Source organism: Aspergillus pseudodeflectus (assembly GCF_044049435.1).
Source record: "Aspergillus pseudodeflectus strain CBS 756.74 chromosome Unknown BJX68scaffold_24, whole genome shotgun sequence".
Taxonomy (NCBI): domain Eukaryota; kingdom Fungi; phylum Ascomycota; class Eurotiomycetes; order Eurotiales; family Aspergillaceae; genus Aspergillus; species Aspergillus pseudodeflectus.
The window spans coordinates 351,834-368,976 of record NW_027263800.1 but is presented as its reverse complement, the minus strand read 5'-3'; the positions used below and the strand labels follow the sequence as shown (position 1 = coordinate 368,976).

The following is a 17,143-nucleotide window of genomic DNA, read 5'->3' as shown; positions in this document are numbered from 1 at the left end:
CTCTATATTAGTCTAAACTTTGAAATAAAGATTCTGTGGAAGCACGTAAGCTCCAGCTAGTGCGGGGATTCCTTCCCCCGCAATACTTGCTCCAACTGGCGCAATCGCAGCCACATGTCGCTTTTTCCTTTTCCGCTTCGTACCTAGTGATACAAGCACATGGAGGTACGCTTGGCTTCATCTGTATCCACAGAAATTTGACTCTCCTGCCGCAGATGCCCCCCAAAGCCCGAGGCCCCGGCCGCTCAGGACCGCGCCGCCGGACGGGCTGTCTTACCTGCCGCTCGCGAAAAGTCCGCTGTGACGAAGTAAAACCGACCTGCGCCAATTGCACCCGGCTTAGACTGCATTGTGTCTATGGGAGCGTTATAGTCTCGGGGATAGGGGATAGGGAAAGGTCGACACAGTCAAGAATACGAGCACGGTCGTCAACGTCAAGTACGACGCAGGACGCAGAGGAGCTGGAGTCGCCCCGGTCAAATGTCGATGAGAATACAAACGCCAGACCCCTACGCACACTTGTGCGGCAAAATGAGCGCATCGGGACCGGATTTGAGACTGGCCAGCTTCACCATGATGTCCATTTACTACCTCAGCAACAGCAGCAGCAACACACTTTGAGCCCGGGCGTGCTTCCGGCCCAGGACTTCAGCATCCCATTTGACATGCTCGGATTTATAGGCGAGATTACGTCGGACTTCCAGCAAAAGCATCTGGACCTTACAAAGCGGAGTGCTATTGGTCCGGCTATGGCCTCGCTTGATGGAGGAATATTCCAGGACGAGCGACAAATGGCGTGGCGTCCTGATATGGTGGATATGGGTGCCCTACCGGAGACGGAAATGCGCTCTCCGCAACAAATTTTAAGTGGTGGAGAGATCTGGGAGGAGCAATTGCTTGAGTATTTCCGGGAGAGCGAACCTCCACCTACGATCTTTGGACCTGTCGATCTGGAATGGGGATACGTGAGGGATATAATGCTTGCGCAGTCGGATGACTGCCAGGCTTTATTGCTAGCAATTTACTGCTACTCGGATATGCACAAGTCATGGATCGATGAAACGCAATGGAAGTTCGGTCCGGGTTATCATGCCCAGGCCAGTGAGAAAATTCAGGCCTGTCTACTCGGGGAGATGGGCGAATCCTTGCTGAAGAGAGTGTTTGCAAGTGTTTTGCTGCTCATGCTAGCTGAGGTGCGTTCCCGGGACATTTCTTCTATGACCAGTGTATGCTGACGTCCAAATCAGCTCATTTCCCCTGAAGGTTGGCGCCCTGCAACACCCTTTCTACACACAGCATACCTACTCCTCCATCGTTTCCACCACCGCACAACCAGCTGGACTGGCTCCGCTCACCTGATCGCCTCCTGGGTCTCCCTTCTGGACATAAAAGCCCTAGTCGCCGGCCGCGATGGCGACCCTCTCGCTGAGATGGGCATGATCACGCCTAAATCATCCAAGGACACCGCCACCACGAACTTGCCCCAGCCAAACGAAGTCGAAGAAGTTCACAACAGAGATCCTGATCCTCTCCTCACAGTACCAACCTACCTAATAACTTCCTCAATAACCCTCCCCGCATTCACCTTCTTCCTACGAGCCCAACAACTCACCCGCAGGATCGTCGTCATCGACCTCCATCACCGCACACGTGGCACAGTATCCGACGAATTCGAAGTTCTCCAAATCGCACATACCGTCTCCGCAGACCTCGAATCTCTTTGGAACTCCCGGCCCCCCATCCTGGACATTTATTCATCAACGGGTGCGGAGGGGAACAAGCTGCACGAGCTCCTCGCACCCAAAGTAGCCGTGAGCATCGTGCGCACATTCAGAACGTATGTGGCGAACTTCCTCGCTCTGTTCGTATACCTGCACCGAGTGGCATTTGCGATATACCCACGGACAGACCGCGTATATCGCGCTGTGGATCAGATCATTTGGCTTGCGAAGGAGGAGGCCAATCGCCCACCAGGTGGTAATAACAATATCAATAATCCTGTGGAAGTGGGTGCCGGCGGAACCGTCCCGATAGGGTTCGTCTGGCCACTATTCATTGCTGCATTGGAAGGATCGATTGAGCAACGCAATTGGATTATGGGTGCATTGCACAGGATGGCGGCTTCGACACCTCAACGTGAGCTGGGGAGCGGGACTGGGATGGGAATGGAAACTACTGGAGCAGGTCGGCATCCGAACGTGGGAAAGGCGCTGGTGTTGCTTGAGGAGATGACGAGAAGGCAGGATACGTCGAGGACGTGGGCGGATTCGAAGTGTGTGCGGCAGGAGCTTTTTGCGGACTTTTTTGTTATGATATGAGTGATGTTGCGATGTGAGATATATGTAAAATATTAATACGTAGACTGTACTCCAGAGAGAATCAAAGAATGATGCCGTAATTCGTTATTTGAGCACTTTCCTCTTTGCTACGGATATGCCTTTAGAGACATAAGGACTTCCGAGGTTTAGAACTGTTTGACTGTTCTCTGGAACCTCGGCGGACTGCGCATAAACTTCTCAGGCTCATCTCTAGCCCCCTTCTTCCAATAATCATACTCCATCCACGCGTTCTCTGGCATCTGCGCCTCCGTCGCCTCCAAGAACTCCCCAAGATCTGGATTCAACGGAATTACCCCCGTCTCAATAACATACTGATCCCAGAGCTTAAGCAACTTCGCCAGCCGCTCCGGTTCCTTCTCAGCGAGATCATGCACCTCACCGGGGTCCTCGACCAGGTTATACAGCTGCCAGCGCTCGGGACCCTTGGGTTTAGGGATATACACGATCTTCCAGTCGCCGAAGCGGAGGGCTGCGCGGCCGCAGGTTTCCCAGCCCTGAATAAAGTCCTTTTCGTGGATGCGGTCTGCGGAGCCGGTCGCCCAGGCGTGGAAGGATTTCCCACGCATGGGGACGACTTCGCGGCCGTTGTAGTGGGGTGCTGGGTGGGTGACGCCGGCCATGGAGAGAATTGAGGGCGCGAGGTCCATAACTGTTGCAAACTGGTCGGTTATGGCGCCGCCTTGGGCGTTGGGCGATGTAGAGATTGAGGAGGGGAAGCGCGCGAGGAAGGGCACGCGGACGCCGCCTTCTGTTGTGTAGGCTTTGTAGAGGCGGGACGGGGCGGTGGCGGCCTGCGCCCAGCGCGGGCCGTACCAGATGAAGGAGTTGCCGTTTCCTAGATTCTCGTAGCTGTTGTCGTAGTATTTGAGGAGGTGGGGGAGGACGCCGCTTTGGACGAGCGGATAGGCCTCGTAGGCGGCGCCTTCCGCGCCGTTGTCGGACATGAAGCAGACGAAGGTGTTCTCGAGTTCGTCAATTGAGGAGAGATAGTCGACGACTTTGCCGACGTTGGCGTCGATGCATTCGACCATCCCGGCAAAGACTTCCATTGCACGGCAGGAGAGTTTCTTCTCGTTGGGGGTTAGGGTTTCCCAGGGCTTGCCTTCACCTTCGTCGACGACGACGGGGTGGGCTTCGACGTCTTGTCGAATCATACCGAGGGCCTTTAGGCGTTCGAGGCGTTTCTGCCGTAGAGCGTCTGGACCGTCGTCGTATACACCGTGGTAGTGATTGATGTATTCACGGGGTGCCTGGAGGGGCCAATGTGGGGCAGTAAATGGGAGGTAGGCGAAGAACGGCTTGTCCTCGTCCGCCTGCTTGTTCTTATGCCAGTCTGACAGGTATTCGCGCAGCTTGTCACCGTATCCATCGGACGAATACCATCCCTCCGGCAATTTGCGGACGTACTTGTCATCCTCCATATGCAACGCGATATAGCTCGCCTCGAGGAATGTCGGAGTATCATCGTTGCCCTGGAGCTGCGGTTCAAAGGCGTAGTGATTCGAGCAGGCTGGAAGATGAGCAAGGGAGCGGTCGAACCCGCGCTTGTAAGGCGAACGCTCCGGCGTTAGGCCGAGATGCCATTTTCCAGACATCAGGGTATGGTAACCGGCGTCGCGCAGGATTTCGGGGAGGGCGACAACGCGTTCGTTCAGATATCCCTCGTATCCGGGCATACCCCGCTGGGGAGCCGTATCCGTGCTCGAGCCCTTGGGACCGTTTTGGCCTGAAATGTTGGTCCATTCGATCAGATTGCCTAGACCGGCGATATGGTGATCTGTTCCGGTCATAATCATGGCGCGCGTTGGACTGTTCACTGTTATTCATCTTCCCCTCCTTCTCACTCAATGGTCACAACGTACGAACAAGCAGCGGCGGCATGGAAATCCGTAAACCGCACGCCCTGCTGAGCTATCTTATCGATGTTCGGCGTGCGGATCTCGCTGCCGAAGCAGCCAATGTCGGAGAAGCCCAGATCATCGGCGACGATAACGAGGAAATTCGGTCGTTTGCCCATTTTGTCTGTTCGACTTCTGTTCAAAGCTGGACGAGGCCATTTTTAAGGCTCGACGATAGCTGTATATAGCTGATTGAGACGCACATCGTCTATCGGCTGTCGGCAGAATGCTTCAAGCTGCAGCGTTGCTCACCCCTCACTCTCAGTTTCCCCAGAAGGTGTCAAGCGAGCGTGGATGGTGCCATCTCGGCTGTCGGCTGCTTATCCGCTTTAGTTGACAGCTCTTATCGATAGCACTGGAAGCATCATGTGACGTCATCTTGTACCCCTGGCACGTGGGTTTGTTTCCGATACATACAGACAGCAAAATGGTTTAAAATAACCTCACCTTTACTCGATGAGGAACTCACTCAATGGACGAGCATGTCCTCTTACGCCCAGCTCCCTCAGGGCCTCCCTTATGTTGATCCCCAATCCAACCACAACCTACCCTCAAAATCCGCTGCATCCTCCCTTCGAATCTACTGGCTAGCAGCGACCGTCTGTTGCGGCGGCCTCTTATTCGGTTACGATTCCGGTGTCATCGGTACCACACCTATCAATCGATGCCTAAAATGACCTCACTAACCTCACACAGGCGGCGTACTGACATTCCCCTCGTTCCACAACTCCTTCCGCTACACGCCCCAAGACCAAACCCTCATCAGCTCCATCGCCGTCGGAATCCAGCAAGCCGGCGCCCTAGCAGGATGTCTACTAATCTGGCCATTGACAAACCACTATGGCCGACGACCCTCGATGATACTATGTTCACTCATCTTCTGCATCGGCGTCCTCTTTGAAATCATAAACAGCCACTTGCTCCCCGTCTTCTACATCGGCCGCATCATCTGCGGACTCGGGATTGGGGGTTCGGCAACAGTAGCACCTATATACCTCGCTGAGATGAGCCCGGCGCATCTCAGAGGGAGATTGGGTAGCGGATACCAGTTCACTTTTACGATTGGGATCTTCACCTCGTATTGGATCGACTACGGCGTGCAATTCTGGGAGAAGGGCCCCAGGCAGTGGCAAGTTCCGCTGGCATTGCAACTCGTCCCCGGAATCGCAATGGGTGTTGGTATGCTCCCTCTGAAAGAGAGCGTGCGCTGGCTTCTCGCGAATGGAGATACACGAGAAGCATGGGAAAGCCTCACCTGGATCCGCGATGCAGAAGGAGAAGACGATCCTGGTGTCCGTGACGAGTTCGCAGAGATGAAACGCGCTGTCGATGCCGATACATCCGCAGCAGCAGACTTTCGCCCCCGGGAGCTCCTGCACCGGCCTAACCTCCGCCGTGTAACCCTCGCCGTGACCCTCTTCGTCGCACAGCAGGCAACAGGCGCAACCGCCATGGCCTACTTCGGACCTCAATTCTTCTCGCTTCTTATTGGCGACCCCTCCTCCTCATCAACAGTCTCCTCCAGTACAACAGAAGCATCAACGGCACACTCCCTAACCCTATTATTGACTGGCATATTCGGCGCCCTAAAAGTCCTCAGCTGTCTCTTCTTCATCCTCTTCATCGCAGACCGCTTCGGCCGGAAACCCCTCCTTGCCTTCGGCGCCCTGGGAATGGCACTCTGCATGATCTCTACTTCGATCTTCCTCCACTCATCCCCTGCATCTCCCCCTTCCGTATATACTTCCGCTAAGACATCTACTACCCCCCTCTCACCCCACCAACTCTCAACAATATCCCTAATCTACCTAACAATAACCCTCTACAACCTCTCCTGGGGCCCGCTCCCCTGGCCCCTTGTCGCAGAGCTATTCCCCACGCGCCTCCGCTCACCCGGTGTCGCACTCGCAGTTGCAAGCCAGTGGGCGTCGAACTTCATATGGTCATTTTCGACGCCGTATATCCTTAAGGGATTGGGCTGGGCGACGTTTTTGTTGTTTGGGGCGCTGGATTTGGTGATTGCGGGGTGGGTTGTGGTGTTTTTACCGGAGATGAAGGGGAAGAGGTTGGAGGAGGCTGGGGGGTTGTTTGAGGGGGTAAGTGAGGGGCGGCATTCTGGTGGTGATGGGGAGAATGGGTTCGAGGGGGAGAGGGAGGGGCTTGTGCGTGGATTTAATGAGAGGGATGAGGAGGATGAAGACAATGAGGATGGAAAGGGAGGGGTCACAATCCATGGCCATCGATCTTGACTACTCTTCAGTGTATATAGAATTAAATAAACTGTACAGATTGATTATTTTATCTGTACCCGCTTGTGCTAGACATCGTTTGCTGGGTCTAGAGTATGAGTATGCAAGAGCAAAGTTTCCGCGCCCTGCCAATTATAACAATGCGATCTAACCCTATAATTTACCGAAATAACATGAAGATTTCACCAGCGCCAAACATACACAGAAAAACCGAAAATAAAAGTACAAGTATCAGCTCGTGGTATAGCCGCCCAAGAGCAATCATAACTCCGCCGCGAGTTTACTAGCCAACCGAACGCTAGCAAATCGTTTTTCGTAGAATCGCAACGCAAACGCTGTAACACCAAATAATATGGACAAGGAAACTGCGCTTCGTAGTAAACCGTCAATCGGTGCCTCCGGGGTACCTCATCATACAGTCGCACAAAGTACAACATGAACCGGTTTACATCGTCGGTGGGAAACCATCAAACCCGAATTCCCAGGAGGAAGCTGAAGAGCCGGATGGTCGTTGTGCTGGTCTGACAGAAGGACCACTTCCAGAGCAGCCCTCCACAAGCCTTCCAAAGTCAGGGACTTCACCGACGCCCGTAGTGATTCTTTTCACCATGTTGTCTAAGTACGCCTTGATGCCCTCGTGGCCACACTCGGAGTGTGCAAGGAGCAAGTTTTTCTGTCTCACGACTTCGTCTCTCAACCTAGCAGCTTCACGGCTGAGCTCTTGCTTCCTAGCCTCTTGGTAGTTGCATTCGTTCTCGAGCTCCGTGTTGCGTGCCTTTTGCTTTTGGCGGCATTTGCTGGCGGCGACTCGGTTGCGTGCCCTGGTCTTCTCTTGTTTGTCGTCACCAGAAATGTATGGTTCAACCGAAGCAGAACCTCGCGAGGCTCCGCTGACACTACCGCCGCGGCTCTTGGTAGCTGTGCTACGGCGACGCTTCGTGGGGGGTTCAGGCTGGTCCTCAATGCTGGACTGGAGGATGGGGGGTTGAGAGTGCTGAAGCTTGCGAGGATGAACTGAGAGAGAGGGATTGGAGAATGGTGACTCGTCAGAGGGTGGAGTGACTTGGCCGTATTGGACCCGGTAGCTTGCCGAGCCTTCCTTTGTCTGTGCCAAGGGGGAGCGTTGAGTATTGGAAAGGAAGGGCTGCTGCAGGTCGTTGGGACCGCTTGTCACAGTCCAGGAAGGGTCAACAGAGGCGAGGGTAGTGAATGGCTCCCACATGTCTGCCTCAGTGGTAGGGAGGCCAAAGGGATCCTGTCCCATATTCACAATATCGGACGCGTTGGGAGGGTAGTTCTGCAGACGCTGCATGTCGGATGCGGAGATGGTGTGGGACATGGTAGAGTTGTATTTATCTAGAGCAATGCAAGTACAGACATGGGATTGTATGTGAGAGCAAGCGATTGTGCAGGATGGACAAGTTGGAGAATCGCAGAGGGGGGAAGAAGAAGAGGAGGGAGACGATGGCGAGTGGGATGGTGCCCAGTGGTGTAGATTCCAGTTGTTAAAGGCAGAGCAGCAGCTCCTTCCACACAGGACTCAGGCTGCACCCGCCAATAACACTGCGAGCAGCAGAAAATCTACATTGAAGTACGACGACTCCGGGCGTGGTGATATCATAGCGAGGAACAAACAAAGCAGAAACCCCGGAAGAATAAACCAGTGAGGAGAACATTTGAGAACAGTCGAGGAAGCTCTTGAGCATCGGCGCGCTGAAACGTCATACGTTGGCGTCGATTGGCGGCAGCTGTTCCCTGGCAGGTGAGCTCCAGTTTCTCTCCGAGCCCGCCGGATCAAGCGCCCGACGACTAAACGCCTGCGGATCTGCGTTAGCCTGCGGCGTTTCCGGTTTTTGCTCATAATACGTGGGGCTATACCTGCCCTGAAACTTGGATTGCTGCCGTCGATTTCTTGATCTTGACGGCCCTCCACACCCCCGAATCAGTAACTGGCCTTCCTTCGCGGTGGTGACCACGTGCTTTTCCACGGATCTGAATCGCCCTGTCACATCCTCCAAGGTTCATCAGCGCGATGGTCAAGCGAAATGCGAGCAGCCCGAGCACAGGCCGCCCGCCAGGGTTCCTCGCATAAGGCATGACTAGCGGCGATCCTTCCCCCCCGTTCGGTTCCAGTATCCGGCCACTTGGACCCCTGCGCCCGTACTCCGAAGTAGTCTAGACTGCATTTCAAATGCGTGCCAACGGACTTTTATTTGCCTCGATTGCATCAACTATTTGCTGGCATCTGCAGTCCCGCGCTAACATATGACGCAAAGATGGGTACGTACACGCGACACTTTAATTTGACTGATACCACGGAGAAAATACCATCAGTACATCTGGATTCTGGTCAAAGCTTGACCTGCTTATGTCCCTTTTACTTCAGCATTCTCGCTGCTTGCTGCCCGCGCCGGCGACACATGTACGCGTCCATCCAACCCACGCCGCTCCCAAATCCGCAGCTGTCGGCTAATGCTGCGCCAGTTTCCAATAAGCAAACCCACTACCCGCTGACTCTCAATCTCTTCTTGAATAGCATGAAACGTGTCTGGACCGCCCAATCGGCTCGTCTCGGTCAGGAGTGGTCCCAGTGTTGCTGCCAGTCGGTCCTTGCTTAGCCTGTCTGCAATACAGCCGCTAACACGGCGGCTTGAACGCCGACCCTGGCGGCGGTCGAGTTCGGATATCCGTTCTGTTTCATGAAGTAATAATGTGCAAAGCCCAAAGACACCGCAGATCAGATTCAGTTGCATTGAGCTCGTGAGAGCAAGGATGGCGAGACTGATGGCTCGAGCCTTGGCGTAGTCTTCAGGAGAAAGTCCCGCGAGGCAGCTGCCCGTTCGCTGTGCGGGTCCTTGCGAGACCCTTCCATAGCAGATGTTCACAAGGACTCGATAAAGCTGTATGGAGCCTAATAGACCCCCAGGAAGACCTGCTAGTAAATGCTTGAAAGTGAATGCGACACTGAGAACCTGCATCGGGCTTCGCCCTTCCATGCCCGGCTGAAATCCTTCTTCAAGAAAGCTTGGCATCTTGCTGCTTCTCATCGTCATGTGGATCTTGCTCTTCTCCTTCTCAGCAGAAAGCACCTGGTTGGCAAAGTATTCGTATGTTTGCGTCGCGGTTTCGACATCACCTGGATCGACGAAGAGATGAGGCACTGGAGGAGCTACAAGTCAAATTAGTTGAGTCGAACCAGGCAGCAGACGAGCATACGCACCAAAGCATCTAAGATAAGTTATAACGGCCACAAAGCACACCGGCAAGCTCAAGGTTGTCGGTGCAAAATCGCCCGGAAGCGTCAAGAGGCCATATCCGCCTAACCTAGCTAGGGTTTCTAGCGGCTTGCCCCGTAGTGATGCCATAAGGCAAGGCTGATATGGCAGCGCACTAAATGTCTTCATCCGCCTTAGACTTCGAGCCCGGGTTAGGGTTGGCTCGGATCTGATCTGTATTGTTGATCGCATCGTCCGAATACGACCAATGAGCCTATCCCGTCGCCGCTGGAGCTTCTCGGCCGCAGCCAACGCCCTTTCCTCTGCGACTCTGTTAGGGCTTCTGGATGGACTTTGATGTTTCCAGTATCCGTTCCCTTCGGCCAGATTTTGAACGGAATTATCGCTATGAATGGCCAGAGGGTCCAAATACAGCTCGCTAACCAGCTTATTGAAGGAATCGGTAGCCAGTCGCCTATCGGCTGGTGTGGGCCAGCTGTTGAGTCCCGATATTGCTGGATAACACCAACTCGAATGGGACGAGCTGCTACTCAGCTCGAAGATATGACCTGGGTATGAGGAAAAGGGGTTCTCAGAGCTACCAAATGTTGAGCTCGACTGTCTAATTGTCTCGGTCATGCGCGAGGGCTCCGTGAACGGATTACTACCGGTTCTCTCCGAGTGTGAGCCTTCCAAAATATCGCCAAAGGGATTTGGGTGATTGCCTTCTCGATCCACGACAGTAATCGGCATTGACATGCGCTTCGATGGGCGCCGATGGACAGTGATACTGGTATTATTCGAGTTCACGGACTTGTCCGTCGTATCGCTAACCTTTCGAGCATCGATGTCGCTCACCAATTGAGATTTGGATGGGCTAGTCGGTGCTTTGTTTCCTTCCACGAACGAATCATCGCCGTTCTCGGGAGTCGGCGCCGGCCCAAGGGGTCGCTCAAACTCACAAGCATCGTCCGACTGCTCCTCTTCTGGGAGATCAATCTCGATCCTGCGTAGCCGGTATCTGCGCGGACGAAAGAGCGTTTTGATTCCCCCGAGCCGTCGTGAGGTGTATCCCGAGGTAGGCGTAGAATCCAGAGAAACCAAGACCTCGCTACCAGAAGATATCGGATGCGCGTGCGGATTCGACTGCGGCAACAGAGGTAGAGCAGAACGCTGTTCACATTCCTCCGGCGATTCGCAAACCGTAAGATGCTGCTGGTTCGGGTTGCGACTCGGTTTGGACGGGTTCAGCTCATTCGACGAAATCTCCCTCAGTACAGCCGCGTTCCGCTGGGGAGATTGAGCCGTCATCGATTGCGACCGGCTCAATAGCGTCCAAGCTCTGCCAATGTCGGACGACACGTTGCTATCTTTTCCCGATGACCTGGAGAAGATGCCACTAAGACGACCCATCCTGCTGCTCGATGAAGAAGTCGAAAAGGGGGATATAGTGCCAATGCTGGGAAATGCGAGACAATGCCGTTTGCTCGAGGTTCGACAGGTAAACGGAGCTGAGGCTTGGTGAATACCGCTCGCACCTGCCTCACAAACGCATATGCCCAACAGAGAAAAGAGGAAGGCACGGACGACGGTAATAATCGAAGGGCACGTTGGACTCTTCAACTTCTCCAGCTGATAAAGCTCAAGTTTGAGTCATTCACTCTCAGTCGTACAAAACATACACTGCCCATCTGCCTCGTACAGGACAGAAATTCGAGGAGTTAAACCGTGGAATCAATACAAGGAAATAGTAGTAGATCGTCGTTGACGTCGTACAAATGATAGAAATCTATTGATGTCAAGCCAAACGCCGATGCTAGATTGCTCGACCGGCTAGAGCTCCGTCGTCGAAGAGACTGGCCAACGAAATGAAGTAAACACCTTCACTTCTTTGGGGAGCATGTCCAAAAAGATGTAAGAACAACAGGAAGAAGATTAAATAGGGGTCAGACACATTTGGAACCAGCCATTCGTCCGTCGACAGGTCATGATGGGAGTCGTCGCATGGCTGATCCCGTAAAAACAATAAAACGCCGTTTGAATGCAAATTTGCGGCTCATGAAAGACCCGCGGGCCTTATTTTTCAATCATAAAGTTTCGTCGCCTTCACCTTCTAGCAGGATATATTGTAAGATGTCGCTCAGTGTAAGCACGCCTTTTAGCCGGAAGGCCTCATCCACCACGACTAATCGATGAACGCGGGACTTGCGGATTGTATCAAAGATAGTGTCTAGACCGTCATTTAATGAGCAGGTATAAATGCCAGGGAAATCCTATGATAGTCAGTAACGATTTCCAAATAATGCGAAAAGTTCAGATCTTACTTGAGACCGCTTTTTCAATGCCTCCCCAACTGTAAGGCTCAAGTCATCATATACACCACCTTTGATTAACGTGATGACATCAACCGATTCGAAAACATTGTATACAACACCTATCAGCGAAAAACAGGTTAGCCAAAGATCCATACCCCAGATCGTGGATTTCTAACCTTCCGAATTCACAATGGGCACACTTGATATACTTCGCTCGACGAGGATATGAATCACATCAATGACGGGTGTGTCCATCGATGCGGTTGCGACATTGTCATAGGATCCTAGCCGAATCTCTCCTAGAGGTTTCCGTAATTTCTGCGTATCACTCACGTTGACAGCGACGAACTTGAGAATGCGGTACTGAGTAATGACGCTGAGAACGAGGTGTCGATCTGTTTGACTATCGTTCGTGACCAATGGAATTCTTCGCGCTCGGGACTCGAGCATGCGCCGACAAGCCTCGTATAGCGGTCGCTCCGGGTCGATAGATATCGTCTCAGGAGGCGCAACGCCCAGCGCCTTTTCCACCTCTGTGACATCAATCAGTTGTCGTTCGTAATAATAAAAGTGACGATCACCACAGACCTCGCAGGCTATCCAGGCGGAATTGATCTATCTGGTCCAAGGCCGCAGGGTTCTGGAAGTAGTACTGAATGACGTTGATGTAATCAGAGGTCGTCAGGAGACCAGCGAAGGTAGAGGATTTAGAGTCCCATAAGGGTGCGGAAACAATGCCTGCATGCGCCCAGTCAGCACCTGGCCCATTGACTTGGTCTAATCCGGACAAGGCTCGAGGAACGGGGGGCCGGGGTACATGCCATTCTGAATGAGGATATTCAAGCTCTCTTTCACCGAAAGCGCCGTGTCGAAGACTATGAGACGGAAACTGAGAGGAAGGACATCATAACTGGTGCGGACCTTGAGGAAGTTGCGAATGGCACGCTAGAGGAGAATAAAACAATTCAATTAGTCTGTAGCTCAATTGAGTTGACGGTGACAGTCCGCGAATTTGTGGTCGGCGAGCGACAGCCAATGCGGGGACAAAGCGATGTCTCAAAAAAGCCATAGATTTCTCCGGAGCAGGTCATCTGCTCATGTGGTGAAATGTGAAACATGGTATGACCGGCAGGTATCCAGAAAGATAAACCGGCAAACAAAACTCACCAGGCCCTGGCGCTCTTCCCGATCGATGGCCCTCTCAGGCTGGGATGGGGGCATTGGATATGAAGGACGTCGTGATCGGAGGTAGGAGGAGGGCTGGACAAAACCGCCCTCGTGACCACGGATGGGAATGGAAGGGAGAGGGGGGACACCGGCAGAAGAGGCCGACGGGATCGTGCTGAGGATGCGAAACGTGGGCGAGGGGATTGCAGCAGTGGTGGGAGGATCAACGGTGTTGGCCGCTGCGGTGGTCGTGTCGTCGGTCGGAGGCGGCAACCCGGAAGCGTTGATTATTCTGCCCGTGGGGTGAGGATGAGGTTGACCTTCGGCCTGCGAGTGCGAGCTCTCATCCGACACGAACGCCATCTCGAGCCTGCACCTGTACGCAGAAGAGCCGCATCTGCTTTGGACCGAGCAGCTACAATCTAACTAGCTGAGCCTTGGAGGCTTCTTGAGGCGATAATTCGAAGAAAGCCACAACCTATACAGTGGGCCACAACTGCGTACAAAAAGAACGCACAGGCTTCGCTGGAAAAGGGAGAAAAGAGGAAAGAGTCAAAGCGCATGCGACGAGAGATTAAATTAGTGGTGCAAAGATAGCAACATAGTGTAGCATTGATATCTATAGCACTGCGCCAGGCCGCTCGCCAATGACGCTGCACACGCCTAACGACTTAGCAGCAGAGAATAAGGAGGGGAAGCGAGGGGTACTCTGCCAGAGATGCATATTAATAGGATGGCCCTGGCTGGCATCCTATCCTGTTCCTGTTGAACTTCAGGGCCTTGGTCTTCATCTTTGCCTCTCATCAATTAACGTCTGCTATCCACAAGATGATCCTCTATCTCATGCTCAACCAGAGCTGTCACTTTGTTTGCGGCCTCAGGCCTCTTAGCCCCAACCCCGCCATTTCCACACGTGATCCGGCGATGCGCAGACAATCCGACCCTCCTCCACCTTCGTACCTCTTGAATTCTCAGACGAAACGTTCACTCAGTCCGTTCAAAGCACCTAGATCGTATACGTGACTTTTACAACTACCAGCGCCTGGAGCATCATCAGAAGAGAGAACATATACGCCAAAGCAAGCAACAATTTCAAAGCTCGGATCGGTGGGGACGCATCACAGTGGGCCTACAGAATGCACTGCAATTGGAAGAACCTCCAATGTATCTGTAGCAGCACAAATATAATCGAAATACATCGTAACCAAGCGAAATCACTGATACCCTTGGGTGGATGCCTTAGCTGCCTCGAGATGCTCGTATAGAGCGCTGACATAATTCTTCGTATCTCCAGACATAGTTACTAAAACTCGAAGCGGCCATTCATATCATGGCATCGCAGACATCATCACTCTACCCATACTAATCCTACCCTGAAACTCTAGACCTGGTCCATCAGCAACCATGCGCAAACCAATGAGGAAGAAATCCACAGCCATCCACAATGCCCTTCCCAAGAGCCTTCAAGATGCCAAAGACACCCAGCTTCTCAAAGCCCTCAGTAAACCCCAACGCAGCCCATGGCCAGAACGTAAGACAGATCCTTGGCCTCGGCCTCTTCGAATTACACCCAAAAGACGCTACAGAGCAGCAGCCTCATCCAGTTTCTTCGATACACTTCCTCTCGAGCTCGTCGACATGATCCTGCTCCAACTCGACTACACCTCCTTAGCTCGTCTCAGCGCCACCAATACAAAAGCCGAACGCTTCCTCAAGACTCGACCGTACTACAAGCTCGTCGTTGAGAACTGCTACATATTCCTCGCCGAGTTGCGCAGGATACAGTTCCTGTCTGTCCCCAGCGCTGCATCTATCTACCATGCGCTCTGTAAGCCGACATGCTCTACTTCGGATTGCCAGAGGATCGCGGGGGGTTTCTTCCTTCTCACATGCCGACGGTACTGCTACCGATGTCTAGGGACGGCACCACAGAACACAGCTCTATGCACAATTATGGTTGAGGAGAAATACCATATACCCCGGGACGATATTCTCGGGAACCTACTTTATCTGCGGAGTTCCGAGCGGCCTAAGTCGTTATTTGTCCTTGAAGCAGATGTTCACAGTCTCGCGGCGCGTCTATTTGGCGAGGAGCGGCGTATTCATTGCCTTGATCGCTGGTGGACGAGGGAACTGGCGAGCTCGCCGCTTCCGTTTGTTGATGAAGAGAGAAAGCAAGTTGAACAGGGGAGGCTTTGTAGGGCGTGTATCACCTCGTTCGAGGAATACTCGCGTCTTTGGCAGCAAATTGAAGTTAAGCCCACCAAAGATCAGTGGGATACCTGGCGAAAGGAACTGGAGAAGATGGAGGAGGCTGCGTACAAAGTGTACGGGACGAAGCAGCTTCTACAACATATCCGGAGCGGCGAGTGTTCACATGCCCAGGAATTCTGGCTAGAAAAAACCGGAAACGGGTAAGTAAGGTCCATATTATCTAATTCATTATTCTTGGGTATAGTAAGCAAATTCAGATCTAGTTTTAAGGATTGGCAGTAGTTTCGGCAGCACCGTTGGTCTTACGCTCCCGCTGGGACAAGCTCGGGCTGGTGCCGGTCTTGAGATAGTTCTCGTACTCTCCAATGCGCTTTCCACCTTGGATCCAGCGTTCGCGGTACTCCGTGCGCTTGATCTCAGCGAGTTTGTTCAGCGCAGGCCAGTAGGCCGAGTGGTCGTATTTGAAGTCGACTTCGCCACCAACAGAGTTCAACAGCTGGTTGGGTGGGACGTGTTTCTTCAAGTCCTCGTTGAACTTGAGCTTTTCGCGAGTAACAGGGTCAAGGAAGGGTGTGATGATCTTGAAGAAGCCCAGGATGATAAAGGGCACTAGCACGCGTTAGAAACTACCATCGTAGCAAAAATCCCCGGAGAACTTACTATTGATGACCAAAGCCCTACCCAGCCTCTCAGGATAATGGTTCTGCAAGAAATGCACCGTCTCCCTCGCCTGACCGATACTAGCATTCTGCCCGGATTTGGTCTCACTGAAATTCACAATAAGAGCCAACGTCTCCTGATCGGCAGGCATGAGATCAATGCATCGCTCCAGCATAAACACCAGATGCTGAATCTGACGATCGCTCTTTTCCGTGTTCTGCCTCGATGGAAGAAGATACAAGCACGGCCGTCCGTGGATATCGAAGCCCAGCAGCACCTGCTTCCCTGTCTCGTTCTCAATGGAAATATGGTCGGGTGTCAATTTCTCGACCCCGTACTCCCGGCGCCAGGTGAGGGTGCGCTGCAAGCGAGCAACGGCTTCGGGGCCGTTCCATTTCGTGGCGCGCAGATATCGGAGGAGACACTCGCGGGTGAGGAACATACGCTCATCGTCTGTGATGGGGGCCGTGGGAGAGCCCTTGGCTGATGTGGTGGGGACTTCGGTCCATTCGGAAACGGACTTAAGGACGCTGTCGTATTTGGTTTGTTGATCTGCGGTCAATTCGGCAGGTGCTGGAGGTTTCGAAGTGTCGACGGGGCGGCTGAAGGGTTTCTGGATGAGGCCATCGGCGGCGGATAATGGGAGGTTCAAGCTCTCGATGGTTTCGCGAGCTGGAGCATCCACTGCGGTTTCGGTGGTGGGGGGTGCTTGTTCAGTAGGTTGTGCTGGAGCTGTAGTCTCGGCCTCAGCTGGCACTTGTGCCTTCTCAGTAATGACAGGCTCACCGTTCGTAGGAGCGGTGGCCGGAGCTAGAGTGTCTGATGGAGCAGCGGACATGGTAGCGGGAGGTCAATTGAGTCCGAGACGATAACAATCAGTGAATCCGGGGAAGATGGAGGACGAGGCGGAGAATATTTATGAGCTTCAGCTGTCTCACGCAATGTTTTCCTTCGTGTCTCCGAGCCAACCTCCCAATTGTGATTGGCAGTCCCCTGAAAATGATGAGCAGCTATCACTAATAGTTCGGTAAATAGCCCGCGCACTGGCGCCCGCGGGCACCGCTGTTTCAGCCTTATTCGCAATTT

The 17,143-nt window shown here is 53.2% G+C and overlaps 7 protein-coding genes across 7 annotated transcripts; 2 read left to right on the top strand and 5 right to left on the bottom strand.

Annotated features, from left to right (window-relative positions):
• The first annotated feature begins 95 nt into the window (after positions 1-95).
• On the top strand, positions 96-2,391 carry BJX68DRAFT_98686 (Zn(II)2Cys6 transcription factor). The gene is made up of 2 exons (XM_071050141.1): positions 96-1,193; positions 1,248-2,391. Exons 1-2 carry the CDS (start codon positions 216-218, stop codon positions 2,316-2,318), a joined length of 2,049 nt encoding a protein of 682 aa, XP_070898600.1. The 5' UTR covers positions 96-215; the 3' UTR covers positions 2,319-2,391.
• On the bottom strand, positions 2,392-4,507 carry BJX68DRAFT_98678 (arylsulfatase). The gene is made up of 2 exons (XM_071050140.1): positions 4,202-4,507; positions 2,392-4,148 (listed from the first exon to the last, which is right to left on the bottom strand). Exons 1-2 carry the CDS (start codon positions 4,354-4,356, stop codon positions 2,465-2,467), a joined length of 1,839 nt encoding a protein of 612 aa, XP_070898599.1. The 5' UTR covers positions 4,357-4,507; the 3' UTR covers positions 2,392-2,464.
• Positions 4,508-4,704: 197 nt separating this feature from the next.
• On the top strand, positions 4,705-6,486 carry BJX68DRAFT_276200 (sugar porter family MFS transporter; the record flags this gene model as incomplete). The annotated part of the gene is made up of 3 exons (XM_071048037.1): positions 4,705-4,882; positions 4,934-6,333; positions 6,370-6,486. Exons 1-3 carry the CDS (start codon positions 4,720-4,722, stop codon positions 6,484-6,486), a joined length of 1,680 nt encoding a protein of 559 aa, XP_070898598.1. The 5' UTR covers positions 4,705-4,719.
• Positions 6,487-6,545: 59 nt separating this feature from the next.
• On the bottom strand, positions 6,546-8,223 carry atfB (bZIP transcription factor atfB). The gene has a single exon (XM_071040306.1). The coding sequence runs from the start codon at positions 7,823-7,825 to the stop codon at positions 6,932-6,934; it is 894 nt and encodes a 297-aa protein (XP_070898597.1). The 5' UTR covers positions 7,826-8,223; the 3' UTR covers positions 6,546-6,931.
• Positions 8,224-8,803: 580 nt separating this feature from the next.
• BJX68DRAFT_98648 (uncharacterized protein) lies at positions 8,804-11,451 on the bottom strand. The gene is made up of 2 exons (XM_071050138.1): positions 9,707-11,451; positions 8,804-9,655 (listed from the first exon to the last, which is right to left on the bottom strand). Exons 1-2 carry the CDS (start codon positions 11,112-11,114, stop codon positions 8,853-8,855), a joined length of 2,211 nt encoding a protein of 736 aa, XP_070898596.1. The 5' UTR covers positions 11,115-11,451; the 3' UTR covers positions 8,804-8,852.
• Positions 11,452-13,688, bottom strand: snf4 (AMP-activated serine/threonine-protein kinase regulatory subunit SNF4). The gene is made up of 6 exons (XM_071050139.1): positions 13,184-13,688; positions 12,838-12,961; positions 12,605-12,754; positions 12,193-12,549; positions 12,026-12,135; positions 11,452-11,974 (listed from the first exon to the last, which is right to left on the bottom strand). The coding sequence occupies exons 1-6, from the start codon at positions 13,544-13,546 to the stop codon at positions 11,789-11,791; spliced, it is 1,290 nt and encodes a 429-aa protein (XP_070898595.1). The 5' UTR covers positions 13,547-13,688; the 3' UTR covers positions 11,452-11,788.
• Positions 13,689-15,602: 1,914 nt separating this feature from the next.
• Positions 15,603-17,036, bottom strand: BJX68DRAFT_238173 (CRAL/TRIO domain protein). The gene is made up of 2 exons (XM_071040305.1): positions 16,058-17,036; positions 15,603-16,006 (listed from the first exon to the last, which is right to left on the bottom strand). Exons 1-2 carry the CDS (start codon positions 16,893-16,895, stop codon positions 15,663-15,665), a joined length of 1,182 nt encoding a protein of 393 aa, XP_070898594.1. The 5' UTR covers positions 16,896-17,036; the 3' UTR covers positions 15,603-15,662.
• Between the last annotated feature and the right edge of the window lie 107 nt (positions 17,037-17,143).

What these genes read in the sequence shown, in the direction of transcription:
- BJX68DRAFT_238173 (XM_071040305.1), bottom strand. Translation starts at nt 16,895, where the DNA reads ATGTCCGCTGCTCCATCAGACACTCTAGCTCCGGCCACCGCTCCTACG. An exon ending in TAGGGCTTTGGTCATCAATA is followed by an intron (nt 16,007 to 16,057) that starts GTAAGTTCTCCG and finishes AACGCGTGCTAG; the next exon opens with TGCCCTTTATCATCCTGGGC.
- BJX68DRAFT_98648 (XM_071050138.1), bottom strand. Translation starts at nt 11,114, where the DNA reads ATGGGTCGTCTTAGTGGCATCTTCTCCAGGTCATCGGGAAAAGATAGC. An exon ending in AACTTATCTTAGATGCTTTG is followed by an intron (nt 9,656 to 9,706) that starts GTGCGTATGCTC and finishes TTTGACTTGTAG; the next exon opens with CTCCTCCAGTGCCTCATCTC.
- BJX68DRAFT_98678 (XM_071050140.1), bottom strand. Translation starts at nt 4,356, where the DNA reads ATGGGCAAACGACCGAATTTCCTCGTTATCGTCGCCGATGATCTGGGC. An exon ending in CATGCCGCCGCTGCTTGTTC is followed by an intron (nt 4,149 to 4,201) that starts GTACGTTGTGAC and finishes AACAGTGAACAG; the next exon opens with TCCAACGCGCGCCATGATTA.
- atfB (XM_071040306.1), bottom strand. Translation starts at nt 7,825, where the DNA reads ATGTCCCACACCATCTCCGCATCCGACATGCAGCGTCTGCAGAACTAC.
- BJX68DRAFT_98686 (XM_071050141.1), top strand. Translation starts at nt 216, where the DNA reads ATGCCCCCCAAAGCCCGAGGCCCCGGCCGCTCAGGACCGCGCCGCCGG. An exon ending in TGCTGCTCATGCTAGCTGAG is followed by an intron (nt 1,194 to 1,247) that starts GTGCGTTCCCGG and finishes CGTCCAAATCAG; the next exon opens with CTCATTTCCCCTGAAGGTTG.
- snf4 (XM_071050139.1), bottom strand. Translation starts at nt 13,546, where the DNA reads ATGGCGTTCGTGTCGGATGAGAGCTCGCACTCGCAGGCCGAAGGTCAA. An exon ending in GGGAAGAGCGCCAGGGCCTG is followed by an intron (nt 12,962 to 13,183) that starts GTGAGTTTTGTT and finishes ATTCTCCTCTAG; the next exon opens with CGTGCCATTCGCAACTTCCT. An exon ending in CCGCCTGGATAGCCTGCGAG is followed by an intron (nt 12,550 to 12,604) that starts GTCTGTGGTGAT and finishes TTGATGTCACAG; the next exon opens with AGGTGGAAAAGGCGCTGGGC.